This window comes from Phacochoerus africanus, chromosome 5, assembly GCF_016906955.1.
Source record: "Phacochoerus africanus isolate WHEZ1 chromosome 5, ROS_Pafr_v1, whole genome shotgun sequence".
Lineage (NCBI taxonomy): Eukaryota > Metazoa > Chordata > Mammalia > Artiodactyla > Suidae > Phacochoerus > Phacochoerus africanus.
The window spans coordinates 42818681-42841536 of record NC_062548.1 but is presented as its reverse complement, the minus strand read 5'-3'; the positions used below and the strand labels follow the sequence as shown (position 1 = coordinate 42841536).

Here is a 22856-nt window from a genome sequence, read left to right as displayed (position 1 = left end):
CTGAAAACATACTACCCACAAAAAGAATATCTCTTAACATGACTCCTCTAGAATAGGAATTCTTTTTTTTTCTTTTTGTCTTTTGTCTTTTTTGTTGTTGTTGTTGTTGTCCCTAGAATAGGGATTCTTAACCTGAGTGCTGGGTCATCAGAACTTTAGGGGCCTGTGCTTGCTCTGGAATGGCGTAGGCTACATTTTTAAAAATACGTAATTGACCTGGAGAGTCTGAAGCCTTCATCTGATTCTCAAAGGGATTTGCAACCCAAAAAGGCTCATAATTATTATATTCTGACAAATACCTTTGCTGTCCATCTTCAGAAGTGCACGTCTCTGAATGTGTATCTTCCAGTGAAGAGGTATTTGGGTGAAGAGGTATTTGGGTGGAAGATTAAAGACAGAAACCCTAGAATTCCTTGTAAACAAACAGCCTTCTATCAAACACTGCATGTCATGGGACATGCATTAGTGCTCATGCAGAGGACAGCGTGTTCTCACGTACACTGTGATCTAATCTGGTTCCCAGGAGGGGGGCAGTTAAAGTGCCCTAACTGACTAGTGTGGGTGAGGCTCCAGGTCTGCCCTCAGGACCTCGGAGTCAAACAGAATGTGTACCTGCTCACAGAGTTAGAGCCAAGTAGGAGTGTTGGGGGTGGGGTGAGTTGACCGAGAAATCACATGCTTTTTGGAAGGTCAGGACATTTTTTGGAAACTGCTGGGCTATTGAAAACAAGGTATGAAAGAGCAGAGGGAGCCCTGGGCAGGTCTAGGAAGAGTGGCTGATCCAGGACCAGCTTCCCTCTGCTGCTTTGGACATACAGACCTAAAAGACTGTCCTAGAGCTCACACAGCACTCGCAGTGGGAAATGGAGCTCCCCTAGACCACAGCCAGCACCCGAGGCCCGGCTCAGGGTTCCTAAGAGCACGGGAGGAGCTGAGCTCCTGAGTCTCGGCCGCCTCCCCACCCTCTGCCCCACTGTTTTAACTGGACGCTCCACTGTCCTTGCTTCATGTATTGGCCTTCTGTGTTGGGTTTGACTGGAAAAGGGTAAACTTCTCAGTGCCCTGGAGCACATGAGTCTCTGCCTTTCTTGGACAGTTCCTCTGCTTTATCTACCTTTTTCCCCCTAGTTATTCTTTTTTTTTTGTCTTTTTTTGCTATTTCTTTGGGCCGCTCCTGCGGCATATGGAGGTTCCCAGGCTAGGGGTCGAATCGGAGCTGTAGCCACTGGCCTACGCCAGAGCCACAGCAACGCGGGATCCGAGCCGCGTCTGCAACCTACACCACAGCTCACGGCAACGCCGGATCGTTAACCCACTCAGCAAGGGCAGGGACCAAACCCGAGACCTCATGGTTCCTGGTCGGATTCGTTAACCACTGCACCACGACGGGAACTCCTTTCCCCCTAGTTATTCATACAATATTGCCTAATGCCTAATCAGGTCCTTAGTCAACAGATGTTCTGGGCCATTTGAATTCCTGTTCGGTAATGATTAATGATGACAATGTTGGGCTGGTTCTGGAGACCTCTTGGTAATTATAGGCACCCACTTCATGTATCTTCTTTTGTTGTTGTTGTCTTTTTGCCTTTTCTAGGGCTGCTCCCGAGGCATATAGAGATTCCCAGGCTAGGGGTCCAATTGGAGCTGTAGCTGCCAGCCTACGCCGCAGCCACAGCAATGCTAGACCCAAGCCATGCCTGCAACCTACATCACGGCTCACGGCAATGCTGGATCCTTAACCCACTGAGGAAGGCCCGCATCCCCATGAATACTAGTCAGGTTCGTTTCCACTGCACCACAACAGGAACTCCCTTCATGTATCTTTAATTTATGTATTTTATGTGGACTGCCTCATGGAACAGGAAGTTATTCAGTTTCACAGTGACAAATTGCTGTTTGTTTTTTATTTTCTTTTTGATAAATTGGGATCACTGTAGCATTTTGCTTTTTCCTCTTGAAATACTGATAACCTAATGCCTTGGTGTTTTTCCTACAAAATGTCCTTAACAATAGGATGTGGGCTTGTTAAGAGATGGTTGACTCCCTTCCTTAGAGTAACAAACACAAAGAGAATACTGCTATGAAATCCCTTCTCTAAAGCCAGCTGGGAGAATAAAGGGTTTTCACAAAGATGGACAGCAGGAAGGGTCAGTGGTAATGCTTGGTTGGGGTGGAGGAGTGCTGGCAAGATTTGTTACCTGGACTGTTAAAATTTTGCCTATCCATTTCTTTTTTTAAAAAATAAAGGTGGAGTTCCCGTCGTGGCGCAGTGGTTAACAAATCCGGCTAGGAACCATGAGGTTGCGGGTTCGATCCCTGCCCTTGCTCAGTGGGTTAAGGATCCGGCGTTGCTGTGAGCTGTGGTGTAGTTTGCAGACGCGGCATGGATCCCGAGTTGCTGTGGCTCTGGCATAGACTGGCAGCTACAGCTCCGATTCGACCCCTAGCCTGGGAACCTCTATATGCCGCGGGAGCGGCCCAAGAAATAGCAAAAAGACAAAAAATAAAAAATAAATAAAAAAAAAATAAAGGTAAGGCAGTGTTCTGCTCTTAATGAAGCTTTCGAAGTCCTTAACATTTAGAAGGTGCATTCTCAGTAGCTCTATCTCAGGAATGTAAGGAAGCCAGTCTATAACCAATGCAATGCAGCATTGCTCTTTCAGATATGAAATAGTGAGTTATTTGAGTGCAAAGCATTATGTACTTGGGGCCCCCAGGAGGCCCATGTCAGCCCCCTACCCCCATCAGTAGAAATTTCTACAGTAATAATGCTGCTCAAAGATGCCTACTCACCAGCCAGCCATTTTTCTCATCTTTGTGATTCACTTTTTTTTTTTTTTTTCTCCTGGGAGTGCTCACAGCATATGGAAGTTCCCAGGCCAGGAATTGAACCCAAACCACAGCAGCAGCCCAAGCCACTGCAGGAACAATGCTGGGTCCTTAACCTGCTGCACCACAAGGGAACTCCTCTGGGATTAACTTTTTTTTTTTTTTGGTCTTTTTAGCTATTTCTTGGGCCGCTCCCACAGCATATGGAGGTTCCCAGGCTAGGGGTCGAATCGGAGCTGTAGCCACTGGCCTACGCCAGAGCCACAGCAACGTGGGATCCGAGCCATGTCTGCAACCTACACCACAGCTCACGGCAACGCCGGATCGTTAACCCACTGAGCAAGGGCAGGGACCGAACCTGCAACCTCATGGTTCCTAGTCGGATTCATTAACCACTGCGCCACAATGGGAACTCCTGGGATTAACTTTTAAATGTCCTCTTTCTCGTCTGCTCTTGGAGGTTTTTTTTTTTTTTTTTTTTTTGCTTTTTAGGGCCGCACCTGCGGCATATGGAAGTTCCCAGACTAGGGGTTGAATTGGAGCTACAACTGCTGGCCTACACCAGAGCCACAGCAACTCAGGATCCCAGCCATGTCTGTGATCTATACCACAGCTCATAGCAACACCGAATCCTTAATCCACTGATCGAGGCCAGGGATGGAACCTCATGGATGCTAGTTGGGTTCATTAACCTCTGAGCTACGAAGGGAACTCCATGTTTGAGAATATCTTGATTGTGAGACTACCTCACATTCTGGAAATCATTCATTCATTCATTCAACAAACCCTGATGAGGTGGTACCCTCTGTCAGGCAATAGGAGGCAAAGATAAATGAGCCATAACCTGGGAAAAGACATGCATACAAATGAGTACTATAACAGGATAAAAGTGCCATAGCGGATTGTGAAAGGCTTGCTTAGGTAGCTCTTCATGTAAATCAGGCCTCCAAGATCATCCAGCTCATTATTATCTAGACCTTATATTTAGAAGCAGCACAACTCCATTTTTGGAGGAAGGATAGCAAGGAATAGCTGCTCTGTGTGAAATGGGTGGGGAAGCCCACAGTCTTTCCGGCCCTGCCTCCTGTTGTGTCATCCTCCCCACTGAGTATGTGCCTCTTACTTTATAAATGAGGGTGTTGGCGTTCCCGGGCATGTGATGTAGCCAGCTAGTGCAGACATGGCAGTAGGACTTCTTTCTCCTCATTCTTAGCCTCCGTGTCAGTCAGACACGAGACTGATAAATGACAGTTACAGTTTTTCCTAGTTTTATGTTCCATCCCTCAGAAGAACTGTCGGTAAACACATTTCTGTCATGGGCTTCACCTCTGCCTGGCTTTGTTACTGAGCCTGCTTTTAAACTTTTGCCTCCTAGTGACCCAGATGCTAATCAGTTCTATTCCCAGGGAGGTATATGACCCTTTTCATTGTCATCTCTGGACAGTGCCAAGTTGCCCCATTGACGAGCAGCCTCTTCTGTGTTCTGGTGGAAATTCCGCAGGAATCGCTGTAAAGGATGTTTGATGAAGGTGTGATGGGTGGTGTGGAGCTTAGTGCGAGAACAAACCTCATCTTGTCTCTTTGTAAACTGATGAAGGGATGAGAAGAGTCTTAGACTCTTGTCCATTTCAAAAAATTTTGGGGGGGAGCCATGCATACAGCACGTAGAAGATCAAACCCGTCAGAGATCAAACCCACACCACAGCAGCAACCCAGACTGCTGCAGTGACAATGCTGGATCCTTAACCCCCTGTGCCACAAGGGAACGCCAAGTAAATTTTTATTAAAAAAATTTTTTTATTCCCGTCGTGGCGCAGTGGTTAACGAATCCGACTAGGAACCATGAGGTCTCGGGTTTGGTCCCTGCCCTTGCTCAGTGGGTTAACGATCCGGCGTTGCCGTGAGCTGTGGTGTAGGTTGCAGACGCGGCTCGGATCCCGCGTTGCTGTGTCTCTGGCATAGGCCGGTGGCTGCAGCTCCGATTCAACCCCTAGCCCGGGAACCTCCATATGCTGTGGGAGCGGCCCAAAGAAACAGCAAAAAAAAAAAAAAAAAAAAAAAAAAAAAATTAAAAATAATTGTTATTTTTTCTTTTTAAGGTCGCACCTGCAGCATGTGAAGTTGTCAGCCTGGGGATCAAATTGAAGGTGGCGCTACTGGCCTACACCACAGCCACAGCCATGCCGGATCCGAGCCATTTCTGCCACCTATGCTGTAGCTTGTGGCAATGCTGGATCCTTAACCCACTCAGTGAGGATAGGGATTGAACCTGCATCCTCAGGGCACATCTTTATGGATACTGGTTGGGTTCTTAACCTACTGAGCCACAATGGGAACTCCCAAATTTTTATTAAAAAAATTTTTTTTTGGAGTTCCCGTTATGGTGCAGCAGAAATGAATCCGACTGGGAACCAGGAGGTTGTAGGTTCGATCCTTGGCCTCCTTCAGTGGGTTAAGGATCTGGTGTGGCTGTGGCTGTGGCATAGGTAGACTCAGCTTGGATCCTGCATTGCTGTGGCTGTGGTTTAGGCCGACAGCTGTAGCTCTGATTAGACCCTTAGCCTGGGAACCTCCATTTGCCATGGGTGCAGCCCTAAAAAAAAAAAAAAAAAAAAATGCAAAAGAAAAAATTTTTTTCTTTCTCTTTTTTAAATTATAGTTTACTCATAATGATGTGCCCCAAGTAAAATTTTCATTTATATAAACTTTTATTAACAGCGATGAGCTGCTCTAAAGAAAAAACAATAACATGTCCTTTCTCCAGTTCTGACCCTCTGTAGCATGGAGGTCCCTTCACCTAACTCATGCTCAGAGTCTCCTTAAAAGAATTTGGACTCTGGTGATCACCTTCCTTTAGGTCCTTTCCATAATTCATTTTGCTGGAAAGTCCAAAGTTTTTTTGTTTTGTTTTTGTTTTTTCCCTTGGTGTCTTGTGTCATCAGAATGGAAGTGGGGGAGTTCCCGTCGTGGCGCAGTGGTTAGCGAATCCGACTAGGAACCATGAGGTTGCAGGTTCGGTCCCTGCCCTTGCTCAGTGGGTTAACGATCCAGCGTTGCCGTGAGCTGTGGTGTAGGTTGCAGATGCGGCTCGGATCCCACGTTGCTGTGGCTCTGGCGTAGGCAGGTGGCTACAGCTCCAGTTGGACCCCTAGCCTGGGAACCTCCATATGCCGCGGGAGTGGCCCAAGAAATGGCAAAAAGACCAAAAAAAAAAATAAAAAAAAAAAGAATGGAAGGGGGTTCTTCATTGTGAGCGTTCAGTTCAGTCTGTGACCCAGTGTAGATGTGATGCTGTCTGTAGAGCCTTTCAGAGAGACAGGGGTGTTTCCATTTCTTGATGAAAAGTTTACAGGAACAGGGAGTTCCCATCATGGCTCAGCAGAAACAAATATGACTAGTCTCCATGAGAATGCAGGTTTGATACCTGGCCTTGCTCAGTGCGTTAAGGATTGAGCTACACCATGAGCTGTGGTGTAGGTCACAGACGTGGCTTGGATCTAGCGTGGCTATGGCTGTGGTGTAGGCCGGCAGCTACAGCTCCAATTTGACCCCTAGCCTGGGAACCTCCTTGTGCTGTGCGTGCAGCCCTAAAAAAATAAAAAAAGAGAGAAGTATTCAGGAACATTTGTTAACTTTAGATACTTTCTTTATTAATCAGCACCATACGATATAGCAGTTTTATAAGTAAATTATCTCATTTAATTTTGATACCTACCTTGCAGAGTTGTTATTCTGGATGAAGAAACTGAGATTGAGAGGTGAAATAGCTGGTCCAAGGCCACCCAGCTAGTGCAGCAGAACCAGGTGGCTGTCTGTCGTGCCTGACTAGAGTCTGTGCCTTAACCACATCCCTGTGCTGCCTCTCGGCCTGTGTGTGGCAGTGGATGCTCTCGTGGCTGGCTTAGTTCAGGTGAGGTTTGTTGGGTGCCTATCGTAGGATGCAGCTTAGTCATTGCCTCACTCCTTGGGTGTCCTGACATTAGCACTGTGCTGAGCAGATCGGGCTTCTTGTGCATGTGGCTGCCCTTAGACTTGTGAAGCCCATCTTCTAGAACTTTTTAGATGGAGGGATTCAGCTTCCATGTCATAGGATGTATACTGAAATACAAATACTTACATTTGTACCTAAATTAGACACTGAGTTACTGCCATTGACTACTGCATGGGGAGGCTGTGTCCTGAGGATTTCATTCTAGTGAAGAAACTGAAGCCTATGGCTGGAGTTCTCGCTCTGGTGCAGTGGGTCAAGGATCCGACTGCAGTGGCTTGGGTGGCTGTGGAGGTGTGAGTTCGATCCCCAGCCGGTGCAGTGGTTTAAGGATCCAGCAATGGAGTTCCAGTCATGGCTCAGCAGAAACGAATCTGACTAGTGTCCATGAGGATGCAGCTTCGATCCCTGGCCTTGCTCAGTGGTTAAGGACCCGGCGTTGCCATGAGCTGTGGTGTAGTTTGCAAATGTGGCTTGAATCTGGTGTTGCTGTGGCGTAGGCTGGAGGCTGCAGTTCCGAGTAGACCCCTAGCCCGGGAACCTCCATATGCCACAGGTGTGGCCAAATAAAAAATGGAATAAAGTGCATGACTGGAAATTTGATGCATAGACCAGGCAGAGTGATGTGTGATGATCGGTTATCTCTTACCCTGGCTCCTAGAAGGCTTCGGTGAAGAGCTAGAGTATTTAGAGAGAGTTTAAGGGCATTTTATGAAGTAATCACTGTGCCACCGGGATTTGTTTGCCTTTCAAGCATGGTTTTGAGGGGGTTGTAAGTAACTTGTTACTAGTGAAGTTTGTGAATGTTTTGTCTTTTAAAAAAATTGGTTTTATTGAGTTGAAGATTATCCCTCTAAGTCAACTCTCATTCCGAGAGGCTTGTTAGAATGGAAGAGAAGGCTGCTATTACAATTATCTGCTGAAGATGTCGCATCACCTACAATATAGTTTCTCTACCCTCCATCTCCTGGCTACTCCTAAGGGACATTGTCATTCATGTACAAATCAGGCCAGATAGCCTGAGGGAGGAAAACCTTTGTGAACCCCCCTTCCTAGGAGCAGTTGCCTCATTGATTAATACAGGGAAGGAGAGAGGAGATGGCAGCAGGACACCTGCTCTGTGCTCCTGACCTCTGCACCAGCAGAGGCAGGGCCTGCTGCTAAACGCTGGAGAAGCTCAGCCTTTTACTCTAAGAAAGCCCAAGAGCTGTTGCTGCTGGTCCCCTGCCACCATAGACCCAAGCCTCTAAGGATAGGGCCAACCTCTTGGAGTTACCAATTTTCTTTCTTTCTTTCTTTTTTTTTTTTTTTTTTTTGCTTTTTAGGGCCGCACCCATAGCTAATGGAGGTTCCCAGGCTAGGGGTTGAATTGGAGCTGTAGTTGCCAACCTATACCACAGCCACAGCCACACCAGATCCAAGCCACATCTGCGACCTACGCCGCAGCTCACGGCAACACCGGACACTTAACCCACTGAGCGAGGCCAGGGATCGAACTGCAACCTCACGGTTCCTAGTCGGATTTGTTTCTGCTCCGCTACAATGGGAACTCCAGAGTTGCCAGTTCTTGGTGGGGGCTTCCCCCTGCCGCCAGAGTCTAGGCAGTTGTGGAAAAGCCTGGGAGTAATCCCTAACTCTGTGGGGCTGTGGAAACATGTTAAGATCCCACAGGTCCATAGTGAGGTATGGGAGCCACCTTATTTGATTGACCAGTGCCTTGGCCTATGGAGTTGCTGGTCTTGTAAGAGGTTTATGCTGATGCATTTCTTCCATCACACTGCTGTTTCCAAGGCAGGATATATTTTCAGAAGACAGAAGGTTAGGACTGAATAGATTGTAAACACTCAACATATGGAGGACACGCTTTCAGATTCTTGAAACCAGATCTTGCCTTTTTCTATAGTTACTATGGTAATAGGTGCTATAGAAATGTGCAGATGCTGTTGTGACCTCCCTTTGGAGAAAGGATGCCCCAGATCCTTTGGCTTCACTGTCTGCCAAGACCTGGCAATTCTGGCTGCTTCCCTCCAGGCGCCGCGTGGTGGTGGGGGCCCCATCTTCCCCTTTGGGTCCAACCATCTTCAGCCTTGGCTTGCCCTACTCGTCACTAAAAGCGAGGCTCACAGGGGAGCCTTCTTCTCGGGGTGCCATGTAATCTGAGCGCGCCAAGGTGAGTGTTATGGGAATGGGCAGCAGCAGTTTCTGAGTCTTCAAACAGGAGCCTGAGCATTGACTTGTCAGAAATCATAGGATTGAGCTCCCCTTTCATACTGAAGAAACAAATGGCGCTCAGTGGTTTAGAAACCCCTCCAGTGTGAGCTCAACCGCGGTGTAGTATGACCTGTTTCCATGCTGCTGGTAGTCTGCTGTGACTCCATACTGATTTTATGTTCGTGTACCACTGAGGGTTAGCTGGGGACATGGGAAGAATCGCCTTGCATTCAGGACGCAGGTTTGGTCCCAGCTTGACTGTTTACTCTGAGTGACTTTGGCCATTTACTTATTTCTCTTGAGCTTAGTTCCTTTGTAGTCATGGGCCCCTGCTCATAGGGGACTGAGCCTGGTGTGTCCACATCTGTTAGACTTCAGTCTGGGGTTCTTCTTGTGTACCACCCTCAGCGGCTGAACTTGAGGGCCTGCAGTCCCTGCAGGGATGCTCCTTAGGTTCCATCAAGCTGTCTGTAGAGAGGAGAGTACCTGGGAGCCGGCAGCACTTCTAGGTTTTCCAAAATGGAAATTCCGCAGGAGCTTCCACGTCCCCCACTCTCTGCCTCCACCCCCAAACACTATTTTGTAGCCATCCTTTACAAGTGATGCTAAAGCCACAGGTGACAGTTGTTCCACCCACAGTTGACAGTTGTTGTTTCCCCTAGTGAAAGGAAATGTGACCAACCACTCAGTCCACAGCACATGTGCTTTCAAGATTGTTCCAAAGTTGGAATGATTTTTGCTTGATGGTACCTAGTGGTGACCCACGGTCTCATCAGCATTTACTCTGTTACACCAGCCCTGTGGATGCCTGGTGCCTAGGCTCTGTTCTTAGAAAATCCCAGCCTAACCATTTTAGAATTTAGCCAGAAAATCACCCCCCGCCCGGGCCCCCTGCCCCCAGGTTCTCATGGGACTAAAGAGTCTTGTCTTCTCGGCCCTGAGACCTGGTGGCACTCGGGGAACAGGGTGGGTGTTATGTTTATTTCCTTTGTAAAGGAAGCGGCATCTTTGGCACCAGCACCGTAGACTTGTGGTCCCTTCTCTGCTCTTTTCAGTGTTTGAGGTGTTGTCTCAGTATCTGCTTTGAGTGCTTGCTCAGTGATGTTTGAATGTGCTAGCGATAAACACCCCCCTCCTTAGAGACAAAAGCCTGCCAGAGAGGTCTCGGACTACTGGAGTCGTGGCCGCCTTTTGAGGTTGCTAAGAGGCTAGTGTGCTTAGGTGCTTTCTGGTTGCTTGTTGCCCAAAGGTGCAGGTATGTGTTGAGTAAGTGTGATGCAAGAGCTTTGTGTCCCTGGACTCCTACTTTTCCAGGATTCCTTGTCTGAACTTGGTCTTTATCAAGAAGTTAATAGTCATCCATTCAATGAGCTGTGGGATTGAATTCACCCAGTGATCAAAATAAAAGGGGCAAAGCTTGGGTATAAGGTTTCCTGAGGTGTGGCAGCACCAGAGTTCAGAGACCTCAGGCCATTTATTCTATAAACTCAGAAGCTCTTGACTTAGATGGAATGGTTTTCTCAGGGTTTTGGGAGGCCCCGCTTATCAGTTGCCTTGTAGAGTCAGAGCTGTTCACTCCTATGCCCCGCTCCCAACATCTGGCTCAGCCAGTGGGGAGCAGCAGCTGCGGTGTGGACTTTGGCTGCAGTGGTCACAGGGCTCGCCTCAGGAGGCACAGGTGTTCCCACTTCCTGACCCTGCCTGAGAATGAGGGCTGAGGCAGAGGTTCCCAGGTGTGACCTCAGAACAGTCTGTGTGGATTCACCGAATTTGACTTTTTCCTCAGTGTTTCAGAATCGCCTGGCTGCTCATTTTCGCCAACAGCTTCCTTAAGAGATCATCAGCACTGGAGCAGCATTACATTTCATGAGGCCCTTGTACTCGCGTGAGCTCATTTAGGCCTCACAGCACGCTTGACAGTGTGGAGCAAAGGGAGTTGTATTACCCAGTTTTATAGACGAGGAAACTCAGCCTTCGAAAGGTTATGGCCTACCTCTAGCCACAGGGCTACTAAGCATTGGAACCTCAGGTCTCAAGCCCAGATCTTTCTAGCTCTAAAGACCATGCCCTTTGTACAGGGCCCAGCTGCCTTTCCATTCCCGAAGGAATAGCAATAACCAGCGGTGAGTGGGAGCCTGGAAGTGGCCCCTATAAACACAGGTCCACTGAGCTCCTCCCTCTCCCACAACATTCCAGCCTCTGTGAGGTCTGGGAGCAGAGCAGAGCTAGTCAAGTGGCTGTTGACTTCTGAAAACAGGTTGCACCTCTTCTGCATGTCCATTTGCCAGATGGGATGCAAAACTGGCCCTTGGTACCGGGTTTATAAATTCTGGATTTGAAACAGTGCTAAGGAGAGCAAGTTTATCTCCATGTCGCACCTGGGAACAGGGCTTCTTCCCCCTGTTGAGTTTCCTGGTGTTGTAGCAAGGTCAGAAGAAAGCTCACGGTAGAGCCTGCTATGGTGGATAACTTCCTATGGTGGATAACTACGGCGTACAGCTAGTAAACTGTTCTGAGTTCACGCTCAATTCCTTTTGTAACATTTGTGTAACCTAATGTTTGTTATAAAGTGGTTTCATGGTCATTATCTTATTTGATCCTAGTAAGAGCCTTGTATTGAGTCCTGGGTGGGTGTTCATTCCACTGTACAGGTGCAAAGTGGAGAGAGCCAGAGAGACTTGGAGGCTCTCAGAGCCTCACCTTCCTGCCCCTGGCTTCCTCCCTCCTGGTCCTGCTCCCTCGGAAGTAGCACCAAGGGTTGTTTGTACCCCGAGTCATATGTGAGGTTGTAAGTAGGATGTTAGGATTTGTGCTTTTTATGTAGACAGATACTTAGAAAAGAACTTGTGTGATGGCTAAACAACCGGTTTCTCTCTGCTGAGGCCTGCCTGGTAGGAGTGTACGGCACCACTAAGAACCGACTTGGCCTGAACATGGGGTTGTTCAACAGCAAGGAGCAAGTATTCTCACTTAAAGGCAAAAAGCCTTTAGGGGATGTAGAGAAGAAACAAACCTGGTCGTCTAGGAAAGGCTCTGTCTTGGACTCTTGGACTCGGTGTTTATCATTTAAGAACATTTATGCGGCACATATGGTATATGGTTTCTGTGAGAGGTGATGCATCATTTTTGAACTATGACCCTTCTGAAGGTCACAGTATAAGTGGGTGGGGTGAGATCGTAGACAAAGACATATACAACTGAAAGCTATTTGTTCATCCAGAAGAGTGGAAGACAGACAGACACACACATACACACACACATCCGTGGGCTGTGGGAAGAAAGCTGCCAAAGACCAGAGGCAGCCCTTGGGACAGAAGAAACCAGAGGCCTCATTACCTGTCCTGGCTAAGAAAAGGAGCCAGAGCCTGATGGCGCACCTGCCTTCACAGGCGGTGGGGATGTGGGACTGGGCCTGTATCAGCAGTCAGAGGGCCCGGGCAGTGCCCAGCTCTGAGGTGGGGGGAGCAGCAGGGGGCAGGCACTGCAGGGGAGACGCTGGGCTGCTGGGGCCCCAGGAGGGAAGCAGTGGACGCTGGGGAGCAGCAGAACAACCACAATACTGGCCAGTAAATGAAGGCGCCAACCTGGCTGGGCCCTGTGGGGTGAGAATGGCCAGCTCCAGGGTGCAGAAATGATAAACGAGTCATTAGTTAGAAAACCCAGACCACTAGGAAGAAGGGTGGAGGCAGGGAGAAGGAGGGAGGGAGGGGGGAGTCAGATCTGAAGAAAAATAAAAGTGGGTTTCATGCTATTTAATTCAGAGACATAATACCACTAAAGTTTTTTTTTATTATTTTACTCTGTATTTGAGAATTTAATCAGTGTTTTTGGTCCCCTTCATTGAGCTAGCTTCCTCAGGAGGCATTTCATTGGTGCATCTGCACCGGTTCCAGCTCAGGTTGGAGGCTCCCCAGGGTGCTGTAGGTGATCTGGAACATGGCATTGGACTCTGGGAAACTCAGCATCTGTGGGAGTCTTGGTCTGTCTTCTAGGGGAGCTTCTAGTATAAGCAGGGGGTGGGGGGGGGCAGGACCACACACTAGTGGAAGCTGAAGTTATCACCCCTTAAAGTGACGCCAGTTCTAGACTGGAGTGAACTCTGCTGAGCCACCAGCAGGCTTTCTGCCGACGCCCAGCAGGAAGCCATCCAGCAGGGAGGGCGCAGGAGTCTGAGCCGCCACTCGCCTTGCCTCTGGCTCTTTCATCCTCGGATGAGTTGCCGTAGCTGTTGGCCGGTCACTGTCAGTTACGTAGGGGGAGAACTGTCCTGGTTTCAGGACTTTCAGTACTTTCTCTAGTGTTGGCCAAGTTCAGCAGCCTGCCACCCTCCCTCAGTTGTGGTTTTCCGGGGCAAAGAGAAAGAAGGGGAATGAAAAGGATTGCCAGGGATGCCTTTGGGACCACTGGGAGGGCAGGAGTGATGACATGGCCTGACGTGATGTTTCCATCTGGCAGCAGCGCACCAGGCTAACCGACCTGAGATTTGCGGAGGTGAGTCTCTGTGGAGGAGGGCTTGACGTCTTGGAACGCGGCTGGTCTTTCGGAAGCCCCAGCGCCTTGAGCCTGTCATTTACCGAGGCAGAGGCTTTGAAACCAGTGTTCTGGACCTGCTGGGCAGGCCCCCACGAGGGAACACTCGTGATGGGATGTGTCACTTCTCTCAGAGCAGGCAGGAGTGCACACCAGTAGTGATCAAGTTCGGGAGTTGTGGAAGTAGAGTTATACGCAGAGGGTCACAGTTCTGGGAGCAGAAGAGAGAGGGCAGACACCGTTCTGTAAAAGCAAAGTCAGGGGCCCAGGGGACTTCCTGTTGACGTTGACCCTGTAGTACAGGGTCTTAGCTGGTTTGCTTGGTCTAATTCCTCCCTCTCTCTGTCCCTCCCGCCCCTTCTGCCTGCCTTTCCCTCTCCCTTTTCAAGAGAATTGAGCCTCTTTATATAAAAGAAAGAGCAGTTGGCTAAAAAGTCCAACAAGTAACATGTATTTATAGTTTTCCAAATGCCCTTCCTGTCGTCACTAGCATACTTATACGTAGCCGTACCCTTCCTGTCGTCATTAGTATACGTAGCTGGAGTCAGTGTTGGAGTCCTTTTTGAACAAGAAAGTTTATGGGAGTTCCTGCTGTGGCTCAGCGGTAACAAACCCGACTAGTATCCACAAATAAGTTGATGTAGGCTTTTCTGTGCCTGGGTACAGCCCATCACCTCGTCACACTGGTGCCAGGAGTCCATTGTTTAAATTTTTTTTTTTTTGGTCTTTTTGCTATTTCTTTGGGCCGCTCCCTTGGCATATGGAGGTTCCCAGGCTAGGGGTCGAATCGGAGCTGTAGCCGCCAGCCTACGCCAGAGCCAGAGCAACGTAGGATCCGAGCCACGTCTGCGACCTACACCGCAGGTCATGGCAACGCCGGATTGTTAATCCACTGAGCAAGGGCAGGGATCGAACCCGCAACCTCATGGTTCCTAGTCGGATTCATTAACCACTGCGCCACGACGGGAACTCCTGTTTACTGTTGTTTGAGGAGCTCTGCCCTGTATTGTTAGGCAGTGTGACTTTTCTCAAATATCATAGTGTGGCTGTTAATCATTTTGGCACAGACTACCATGAATTACTTCTTTTTTTTTTTTTAGGGCCACACCAGCAGCATATGGAGGTTCCCAGGCTAGAGGTCTAACTGGAGCTATAGCTGCCAGCCTACACCACAGCACCGCCAGCTCAGAGCCGCGTCTGCGACCCACACCACAGCTCACAGCAACACCAGATCCTTAACCCAGTGAGTGAGGGCAGGGATCGAACCTGCACCCTCACGGTTCCTAGGTGGATTCTTTTGTGCTGTGGTACAACGGGAACTCCTGTTTTGTTTGTCTTGAGGGGTGGGGCAGCTTCCTGTTAGGCAGCAAGAGGTTGAAGTCTAGAAAGGCTCCACATTTATGGGTTGGCCTCTGATTTTCCAGGGATTCCAGTGGTTTCTGCAGAGCAAAAAAGGATTCGAGGGTAGAGGTCACCCTGACCAAATGTGGCCAAGTAGCTGTTCAGAGAATGCCGTGCAAGGTCCTTCCTGAAAGCTGCCCTGCAGGCGACTCCCTTGAGGAGCCGTATCCAGGCCTCGGGTGGACGTGGGCCCGCTTCCTCGCACCTAGACTCTGTGGGTTGAATGTACTAACTGAGCCTTCCCGAGAATGTTCTTCCCTGCCAGATGGAGCTTTCAGCCCCCATTAAGGACTCACTGTCTTGCTGCTGGGGTGGGATGAGCTGGTGTCTGTCTTTCCTTCAAAGCAAACTCCTTAAACGCTGTTTGAGTTTGGAGCCTGTTGGAGTGGTGGCCTACAGCTGGCTCTTGCTGTCCGTGGTGCATGGCATGGGCAGCGGGCTCTACACCGGCCCCCGCCCTCCGTCTTTCCTTCAGATTGTTGTTCAGCAAGTGTTTCTGGAGAGCCTGTTCTTTTCTGGGCCCTGGAGCTTAAGCAGTGAAGCCGACTGCTGTGGTCCTGCCCCTGGAGCCGGAGTTGGGCCTCCTGTGGGCTGGAAGGAGGGAATTAGGGGCTCTTGGGCAGGACAAGGTAGATGAGGGGGGCGGAGGGGGTGCCTGTGGGGAGACTGGCACAAATAAAGTGCTGCTGAGAAAAAAATGCCAGGGTGGGCACTGGTGGAAGCTGGCTTTCCCTTCATTGTCTCTTTATAAGAGAAGCAGAAGCCTTGTTGCTTGGAGTTCCCGTCGTGGCGCAGTGGTTAACAAATCCGACTAGGAACCATGAGGTTGTGGGTTTGGTCCCTGCCCTTGCTCAGTGGGTTAAGGATCCAGCGTTGCCGTGAGCTGTGGTGTAGGTTTGCAGACGTGGCTCGGATCCCGTGTTGTTGCTCCGATTGGACCCCTAGCCTGGGAACCTCCATATGCCACGGGAGTGGCCCAACAAATAGCAAAAAGACAAAAAAAAAATACAAAAGAAGAAGCCTTGTTGCTTAAGTGACAGTACCCCCCCCCCCCAATGTGTAGTTATCATCCAGTAAAACAGTTAATGGTCAGATTTGATCATTCACCCCACCTATTTACTTTTTTTTGATGAGAACACTTAGGAACTCTTCTCTTAGCAAATTTCAGTTATGCAACACGGTATGATCAGCTAGCGTCACCATGCTGTACATCTGATCCTCAGACCTTATTCATATTGTAACTGAAAACGTGAACCCTTTTACCAGCCATCCCCCATTGCCCCCACTCCCAGGCACTCCCCATTCAGCTCTTGTTTCTGTGAGTTGAAACCCCCCCTTTTGAAAATATTCCACACATAAGTGATATCATGCTTTGTCTTACTGTACTTCAGCTCTTTTCGAAGTGTTCTTGGACATCAGTGAGCCTCAGCCAAAGCATACGTACGTGGCATCATTTCTCATGTTTGCCGGGTGCTTTACACGGGGCAGGTGCTGTGCTAAAAGCTCCTGTCCTGTCCTTAATCTCATCGTATGAACGCTAAATCTAAAGGTAAGGGAAGGTTCAGAGAGATCCTTTTGAGCAACCAGGCCTTATAATATCCCGAAAGATAACAAGATGTGCCAACATGCTGAGAGAAAACTCAGGATATGCAGCAGCATGTTAACAGTGTTATGTCTGTGGGCTGAGATAGGCTGTTTTTAATTATCTTCTTTATGTCCTTCAAGGGCCATTTCTTTTGTCTTGTTAGGGCCGCACGCATGGCACATGGAGGTTCCCAGGCTAAAGGTCGAATTGGAGCTGTAGCCCTGGCCTACACCACAGCCGCAGCATCTCGGGATCCGAGCTGAGTCTGCAACCTACACCACAGCTCACGGCAACACCAGATCCTTAACCCACTGAGCAAGGCCAGGGATGGAACATGCGTCCTCATGGATGCAGGTCAGATTCATTTCCGCTGCGCCATGATGGGAACTCTCCAAAGGACCATTTCTTACACTTCTTTGTCCTGACCGTTGACACTCATTTCTCAGTGGAGCTTGGTAGTACCCAGTAAACAGGTGCTGGGTGTGGTATAAAGTTAAGGCCTCTTCTTTCCTTGGCTCCATTTGGCCCCCATGTTGGTAGCTCTGGTTCTGTGTGACTTTGTTAGTTGTTGGTACAGCTGCTCTGCTGTTCATCTGGAAAGTTCCCGGTTGGGCTCCACCCCTTTGCACTGCCAGAGTGGAGGGTGAGCTTGTCTTCTGGGACCTTAGCTCCCTGACTGACGAAGGCTCGGCCGTGGCAGCAGGCAGGGGCACTGATTGGCTAACTCGTGTTTACTCCTTGAGCCTGGTGGAGTCTGGAGTGGGCTGGGCACAGTCTGCTCGCCCGGTGACTCAGTGTGGCTGATGGGGCTGGCGGGTGCCTTTGGAGCTGCTCTGGACGGCGTGGCCTAAGGGTCTGGTTTGTGTGCTGCTCTCTGCACCAGGCCGTCTGCCTCTAACAGGTAGGTCAGGCTGGCCTCAGGCGTGCTTGCTGCCAAACAGAGAGCGGCTGCACTGCAGTATTTTTTAAATGATTGTCTTCCTTTGTTATTTTATGTTTTAGGTAACTTTTTTAAATTTTTTTTTTTTTTTGTCTTTTTGCTATTTCTTGGGCCACTCCCGCGGCATATGGAGGTTCCCAGGCTAGGGGTCGAATCGGAGCTGTAGCCACCGGCCTACGCCAGAGCCACAGCAACACCAGATCCGAGCCGTGTCTGCGACCTACACCACAGCTCACGGCAACACCGGATCGTTAACCCACTGACCAAGCGCAGGGACTGAACCCGCAACCTCATGGTTCCTAGTCGGATTCGTTGACCACTGCGCCACGACGGGAACTCCTTAATTTTGATACAATTTCAAACATACAGAAAAAGTGGCAGGAATGGTCCAGTGAACTCTTGTGTACCTTTTATCCAGATTGCTTGTCACTCAGCATCTGACCCCATGAGCTTTCCTTGCATACCCCCCATGTATGCGCATGTACACGCTCTCCCTCTGAACCATTTGGCAGTAAGTTGCAGGTAATACGCCTCTTGACTTTTGAATACCTCAGTATATATTTCTTAAAACAAAGACATTCTCCTAAATACCCACAGTGCAGGTAGAAAAACAGCAAGTTCAGCATCAAGACATTTTGCTTTTACCACCAGCCATATTGACATTTTGTTCCTATGCAGATATGGTCCCAGTAATGGCAGGGCTTTATTTTTAATAAAAACTGTCCTGAGGCACATGGGTGACTCCTGGGTTATGTTGGCTCTGAGGAGAGCAGAACCAGCAGGTGTCTGGGGGAAGCAACTGTTGTGGGCAGCACATCATCTGCTCCTCATCTCCACAGGCCCAGAGGGGTGAGAGCTGCGATAATCACACTCGGCAGCGATGTCAGTGGAACTGGAGACCTCAGAGGGGGTGGATGAGCCGGAGGAAAAGAGCTCTGGGGCCCCAGAGAAAGAAAACCACACCAGGTGAGTGATGGGCTGGCCGAGGGGAGTCAGGTGGGCTCAGGGTCTGCCATGCCCAGCATACCCGGGTCCGTGTACGGTCAGGGGTGGTGGTGTTGTGGATCCCAGGATGCTCAGTGCCCTCCTGCTCCTCCTCACCCATCTCATGCTTGGAGGCAGGATGACACTGGGAGGAGTGCTGCATGGGGAAATTTGACGGCGTTCCTGGTCCTTTTTTCTTCTTAAAGTCCTAAGCATTTTGTCATCAGGGGTAAGAAAGTGTGACCAGAGGCAAAGCTAGCATCTTTTCCTGTGTCTCCCATCCCTTTGAATATGTGAGCAACTCTAACTTCAGGGCTTTTCTTACTGGGGAGGGCCAGTTCAGGCAAAGCCTCAGGTTCCCATCGTTCCTAGCCTCGCCTTGGCAAAGAAGTTGGTTTTATTGTTTGCTCACTTTGTTTTTTTAATGGCCATGCTTAGGCCAGGGATTGGACCCATGCCAAAATAGTGACCCGAGCCGCTGCAGTGACAGTGCTGTATCCTTAACCTGTTGTGCCACAAGGGTTTTTTTAATATCTTTTTTTTAATATCTTGAAATAATTGCTAATACTAGACTATTTTCAGCACATGGGTGATGCAAGCCAATCTCTTAAAGAAGCCAGCAGAGGCTGGGCTGCGAGAGGCCAAGTTGTTCTCGCTCTCACGGACAACTGCCTGTTCACCTGCTCAGCGTGTTCTCTGCCTTGACTGGAACTGGCTGCTGACATCTGTCGGCCCTGCTCCACCCTGCCCAATTTTGTTAAGCAGCACAAACCTAGGTCCAGCTCCAATCTCCGCGGCCTTGATGTCAACCTCCTGCGCCTGAGTCCAGCCACATGTAATCCTGAGGAGGCCTCGGGTCCAAGGTGGGAGGGAGGCAGCAGGGCCACCCCAGCAGTTGCGCAGTCAGTTCGCAGTGGTGTGGATTCTAGGAGATACTTGCCCAAAGGGCCTCTCTTCCCCAAAGCCGGCAAACGCCTTGGGCAGATTAGAGGCCTGTGTTTCTCTGGGCATGAGGTGGCCACCAAAGCCAAGTATTTGTGTGGCTCACAGACACGGACATGGTTGAGGCAGCGGTCACAGTCATCCAGGTGTCGCCCACGTCCTTGGTGCAGACCCACGTCTGCCTGTCCCGTGTTCCTTGGTAACAGGCTGGAATCACATTTCTGAGCAGCCTCTGCTCAGCAGCCAGTCAGCCTGGGCTGGGAAGGGCGAACTCACACACGCGTGCCCTCTCCACAGGATGGCGGACCTCTCTGAGCTCCTGAAAGAGGGGACCAAGGAAGCACATGACCGGGCAGAAAGCACACAGTTCGTCAAGGACTTCTTGAAAGGCAACATCAGGAAGGAGCTGTTCAAGGTTCGTGCCTTTGGTCATGGGCTGGGCTGGGGGCCTTAGTTCCAGGAGGAAGCCCCACTCCCACCCCTGGAGCTGCTGAGGGGGAAGCTGGGTCTTTTTCCACACCAGGCTGTGGGTTCATGTCCTAAACGGAATAACACAGTCATGTAAAGGGAGTGATCCTTACGCCAGAGAATTCACCAGGTCCTTCCTTTAAGAAGCAAAAGCTCTCTGCACCCACGAATAATTCACTGTGTAGAAGCGGGCCTTTGGGGAGTGGAGGGGGTGCCACTGGCGCCTTTGTCTACAGCTGCTCAGACGTGTGGGCAGTGGGCTCGGGAGTGGCCGGCCCAGGCCCCGGCCCTGTCCCACGGTCTCCCCTTCGCCCTCGGCAGCTGGCCACTACCGCGCTGTACTTCACCTACTCGGCGCTGGAGGAGGAGATGGACCGTAACAAGGACCACCCAGCCTTTGCCCCCCTGTACTTCCCCACCGAGCTGCACCGCAAGGAGGCGCTGGTCAAGGACATGGAGTATTTCTACGGTGGGGACTGGGAGGAGCAGGCACAGTGCTCCGAGGCCACCCGCCAGTATGTGGAGCGGATCCACTACGTGGGGCAGAATGAGCCAGAGCTGCTGGTGGCCCATGCCTACACCCGCTACATGGGGGACCTCTCGGGGGGCCAGGTGCTGAAGAAGGTGGCCCAGCGGGCCCTGAAACTCCCCAGCACAGGGGAAGGGACCCAGTTCTACCTGTTTGAGAACGTGGACAACGCGCAGCAGTTCAAGCAGTTCTATCGGGCCAGAATGAACGCCCTGGACCTGAACATGGAGACCAAAGAGAAGATCGTGGAGGAGGCCAACAAGGCCTTCAAGTACAACATGCAGGTACTGCTGGGGCCCAGAGCTGCCCAGACGGGCCTCAGTGCACTGGGACACATGAGCGCAGCCTGCCCCAGGTCAAGTCCAGGGAGCGCGTCGACCAGAGGGCACGAGCGTGTTTGGGGACAGCGAGGCCCCAGCATGTGGAGGCGCTGGGGAGGAGGAGCTGTCCGCTTCCTGTTCTGGTCATGAGGAGTGGAGTTCCCCCTTCTTAGCACGGGCTGCTGTGAACAGTCCTCCCTGATAAGTTCAGAGAGAGAACCAAGGAGAGAGAGGAGAACGCCGCCGTTTGCAGGCAGCTGTTAGACGGGCCCAGGCCTGGGGAGGTGCTTCTGTGTGGCGCCAGCCCCAGCCTCACAGCAGGAAGGCAGCCACAGGAGGTCTCTGTGAAGCCCTCCAGTCGGCTGTCAGCCCTGCCTGGGCCTCATTCTCCCACATTCCTCTTTTTGTTTCTTGCTAAAAATACCCAGCGCCTGGAAATGGAGAAGAAGTACTCGTGCTCCCCGGGGTCTGGGGGCAGCAGTTTTGCTTTCTCCTCATGTCTGTCTCCCGGTAGTTTCAGCTGTGGGCTGTCAGCCCCGGCAGCACTGGTGCGGCCACACTTCCCAGAGCTCTGTCCGGGTGAGGTGCCACCCCCACACTACTGGGCATGCCTGGCCTGCCCCGGCCCCCTTTGTGGCGGGGGAGAGAGCTTTTTCTCTGGAAGCAGTGTACGCAGTCCAGTGATGGCTGCTGATCCCCGGCACCTGCAGGTATTTAATGAACTGGACCAGTCTGGCTCCTTGCTGGCCAAAGAGACGCTGGCCGACGGGCTCCCCGTGCACGATGGAAAAGGAGACGTGCGCAAGTGCCCCTACTACTCTGGCGAACAAGACAAAGGTAGGTCTCATGTGTCCTGCACTCCCCCCCCAAACCCTGGGCTGGGCGTGTCCGTACCCCCGCTGATGGCCATATCTGTTGGTGCTGCCGTGCAGGTGCCCTGGAGGGCAGCAGCTGCCCCTTCCAAACAGCCCTGGCTGTGCTGAGCAAGCCCAGCCTCCAGTTCCTTCTGGCGGCCAGCGTGGCCCTGGCTGCCAGCCTCTTGGCCTGGTACTACATGTGAAGGACCTCCCCCAGCACGCTGGCGCTCCTCCTGACCAATGGCCCACCCCCACTTCCACCCACAACCGAACTACCACCTCAGGTGACTTTTTTTTTTTAATGCTGGGCTTGAGAAAACAAGCACCCAATAAAAGCCAGATGCTAAAGCCTGCCTGTCAGCATCTTGTCTGCGGGCCAGATGCTGAGCTGGGTGTGGGCCCGCCCCCCTGCAGCCCCTAGGCCACAGCAGTGGGAGTAGCCAGCGCAGCTCAGCAGACCAGCCAGGCCTCTGGAACCAGCTCTGCTTCTGGGGCACCCACTCCTCTGACCCTAAGGCTCATTCCCTCTGCTCTTCCTCTTGTGTCGGCATTTAGGTGTGTGTGGGGTCTTTCCCCTGCTGGGAATGGAGCAGCCAGCAGGTCCAGGCTCCCCAGATGTGGCTGCTCTTCTGCAGGACCCTCCTAGGGGCAAGGGCCACCAGGGGGGCAGAAGCCAGGCTCACAGCCTCCCTCAGAGACTCTGCCTGAGTGGGGTCTGTTCAGCGGTGGCCTGTCTCCCCCTCGACCTGTGTAAACGCTACCATGTGCTAATAAAGTGGACTCTTGACAGCTGCCTCCCTCCTTCCTGGTGTGGTGTCATCCTTCTCGCTGGTGCCGGCAGCCCCTTCACCTGCTCCCAGTACTGTGGTCGCTTTCCAGTGGCCCTGTTTTCCAGGGCGGGTGCAGGGACCATCTCACGAAGATCCTTAAGGCCATCTGGGCCTGTGGTTTTCTACCTCTCAGAAAGCTCTGGAGGGCTTTTTTTTTTTTTGAAAAAAAATTTTTATAAATAGGGATAAAAAAGGCATGTACTTGTATTATGTAATAATTCATTATCTAAAATAGAAATGTGAAAAATATTTAATAGTTTATTACCTATTTTATGTATTTAGGACCTGCAGAAGTTTTGCTCAAAAAATGGGGTTGGAGTTCCTGTCGTGGCGCAGTGGTTAACGAATCCGACTAGGAACCATGAGGTTGCGGGTTTGGTCCCTGCCCTTGCTCAGTGGATTAACGATCCGGCGTTGCCGTGAGCTGTGGTGTAGGTCGCAG

The 22856-nt window shown here is 50.7% G+C and overlaps 1 protein-coding gene and 1 long non-coding RNA gene across 4 annotated transcripts in view; one reads left to right on the top strand and one right to left on the bottom strand.

The window, feature by feature from the left end:
* HMOX2 (heme oxygenase 2) overlaps positions 1 to 22385 on the top strand; it is a 29219-nt gene extending 6834 nt beyond the window's left edge. Inside the window, exons 1-6 of one of the 3 annotated variants that reach the window (XM_047780637.1) lie at positions 6588 to 6739; positions 18324 to 18450; positions 19708 to 19825; positions 20200 to 20691; positions 21438 to 21564; positions 21660 to 22385. In XM_047780637.1, the coding sequence (XP_047636593.1) occupies positions 18365 to 18450; positions 19708 to 19825; positions 20200 to 20691; positions 21438 to 21564; positions 21660 to 21787 (951 nt within the window). In that variant the 5' untranslated portion in view covers positions 6588 to 6739; positions 18324 to 18364 and the 3' untranslated portion in view covers positions 21788 to 22385. Of the gene's footprint in view, positions 1 to 6587; positions 6740 to 13497; positions 13520 to 18323; positions 18451 to 19707; positions 19826 to 20199; positions 20692 to 21437; positions 21565 to 21659 lie in introns of those variants that run through there. The other 2 variants (XM_047780639.1, XM_047780636.1) reach the window with 2 other exon arrangements.
* On the bottom strand, positions 12798 to 19711 carry LOC125127517 (uncharacterized). Its single transcript, XR_007134954.1, has 2 exons — positions 19241 to 19711; positions 12798 to 13769 (listed from the first exon to the last, which is right to left on the bottom strand). It is a non-coding gene; the product is annotated as an uncharacterized LOC125127517 (long non-coding RNA).
* Positions 22386 to 22856: the final 471 nt, after the last annotated feature.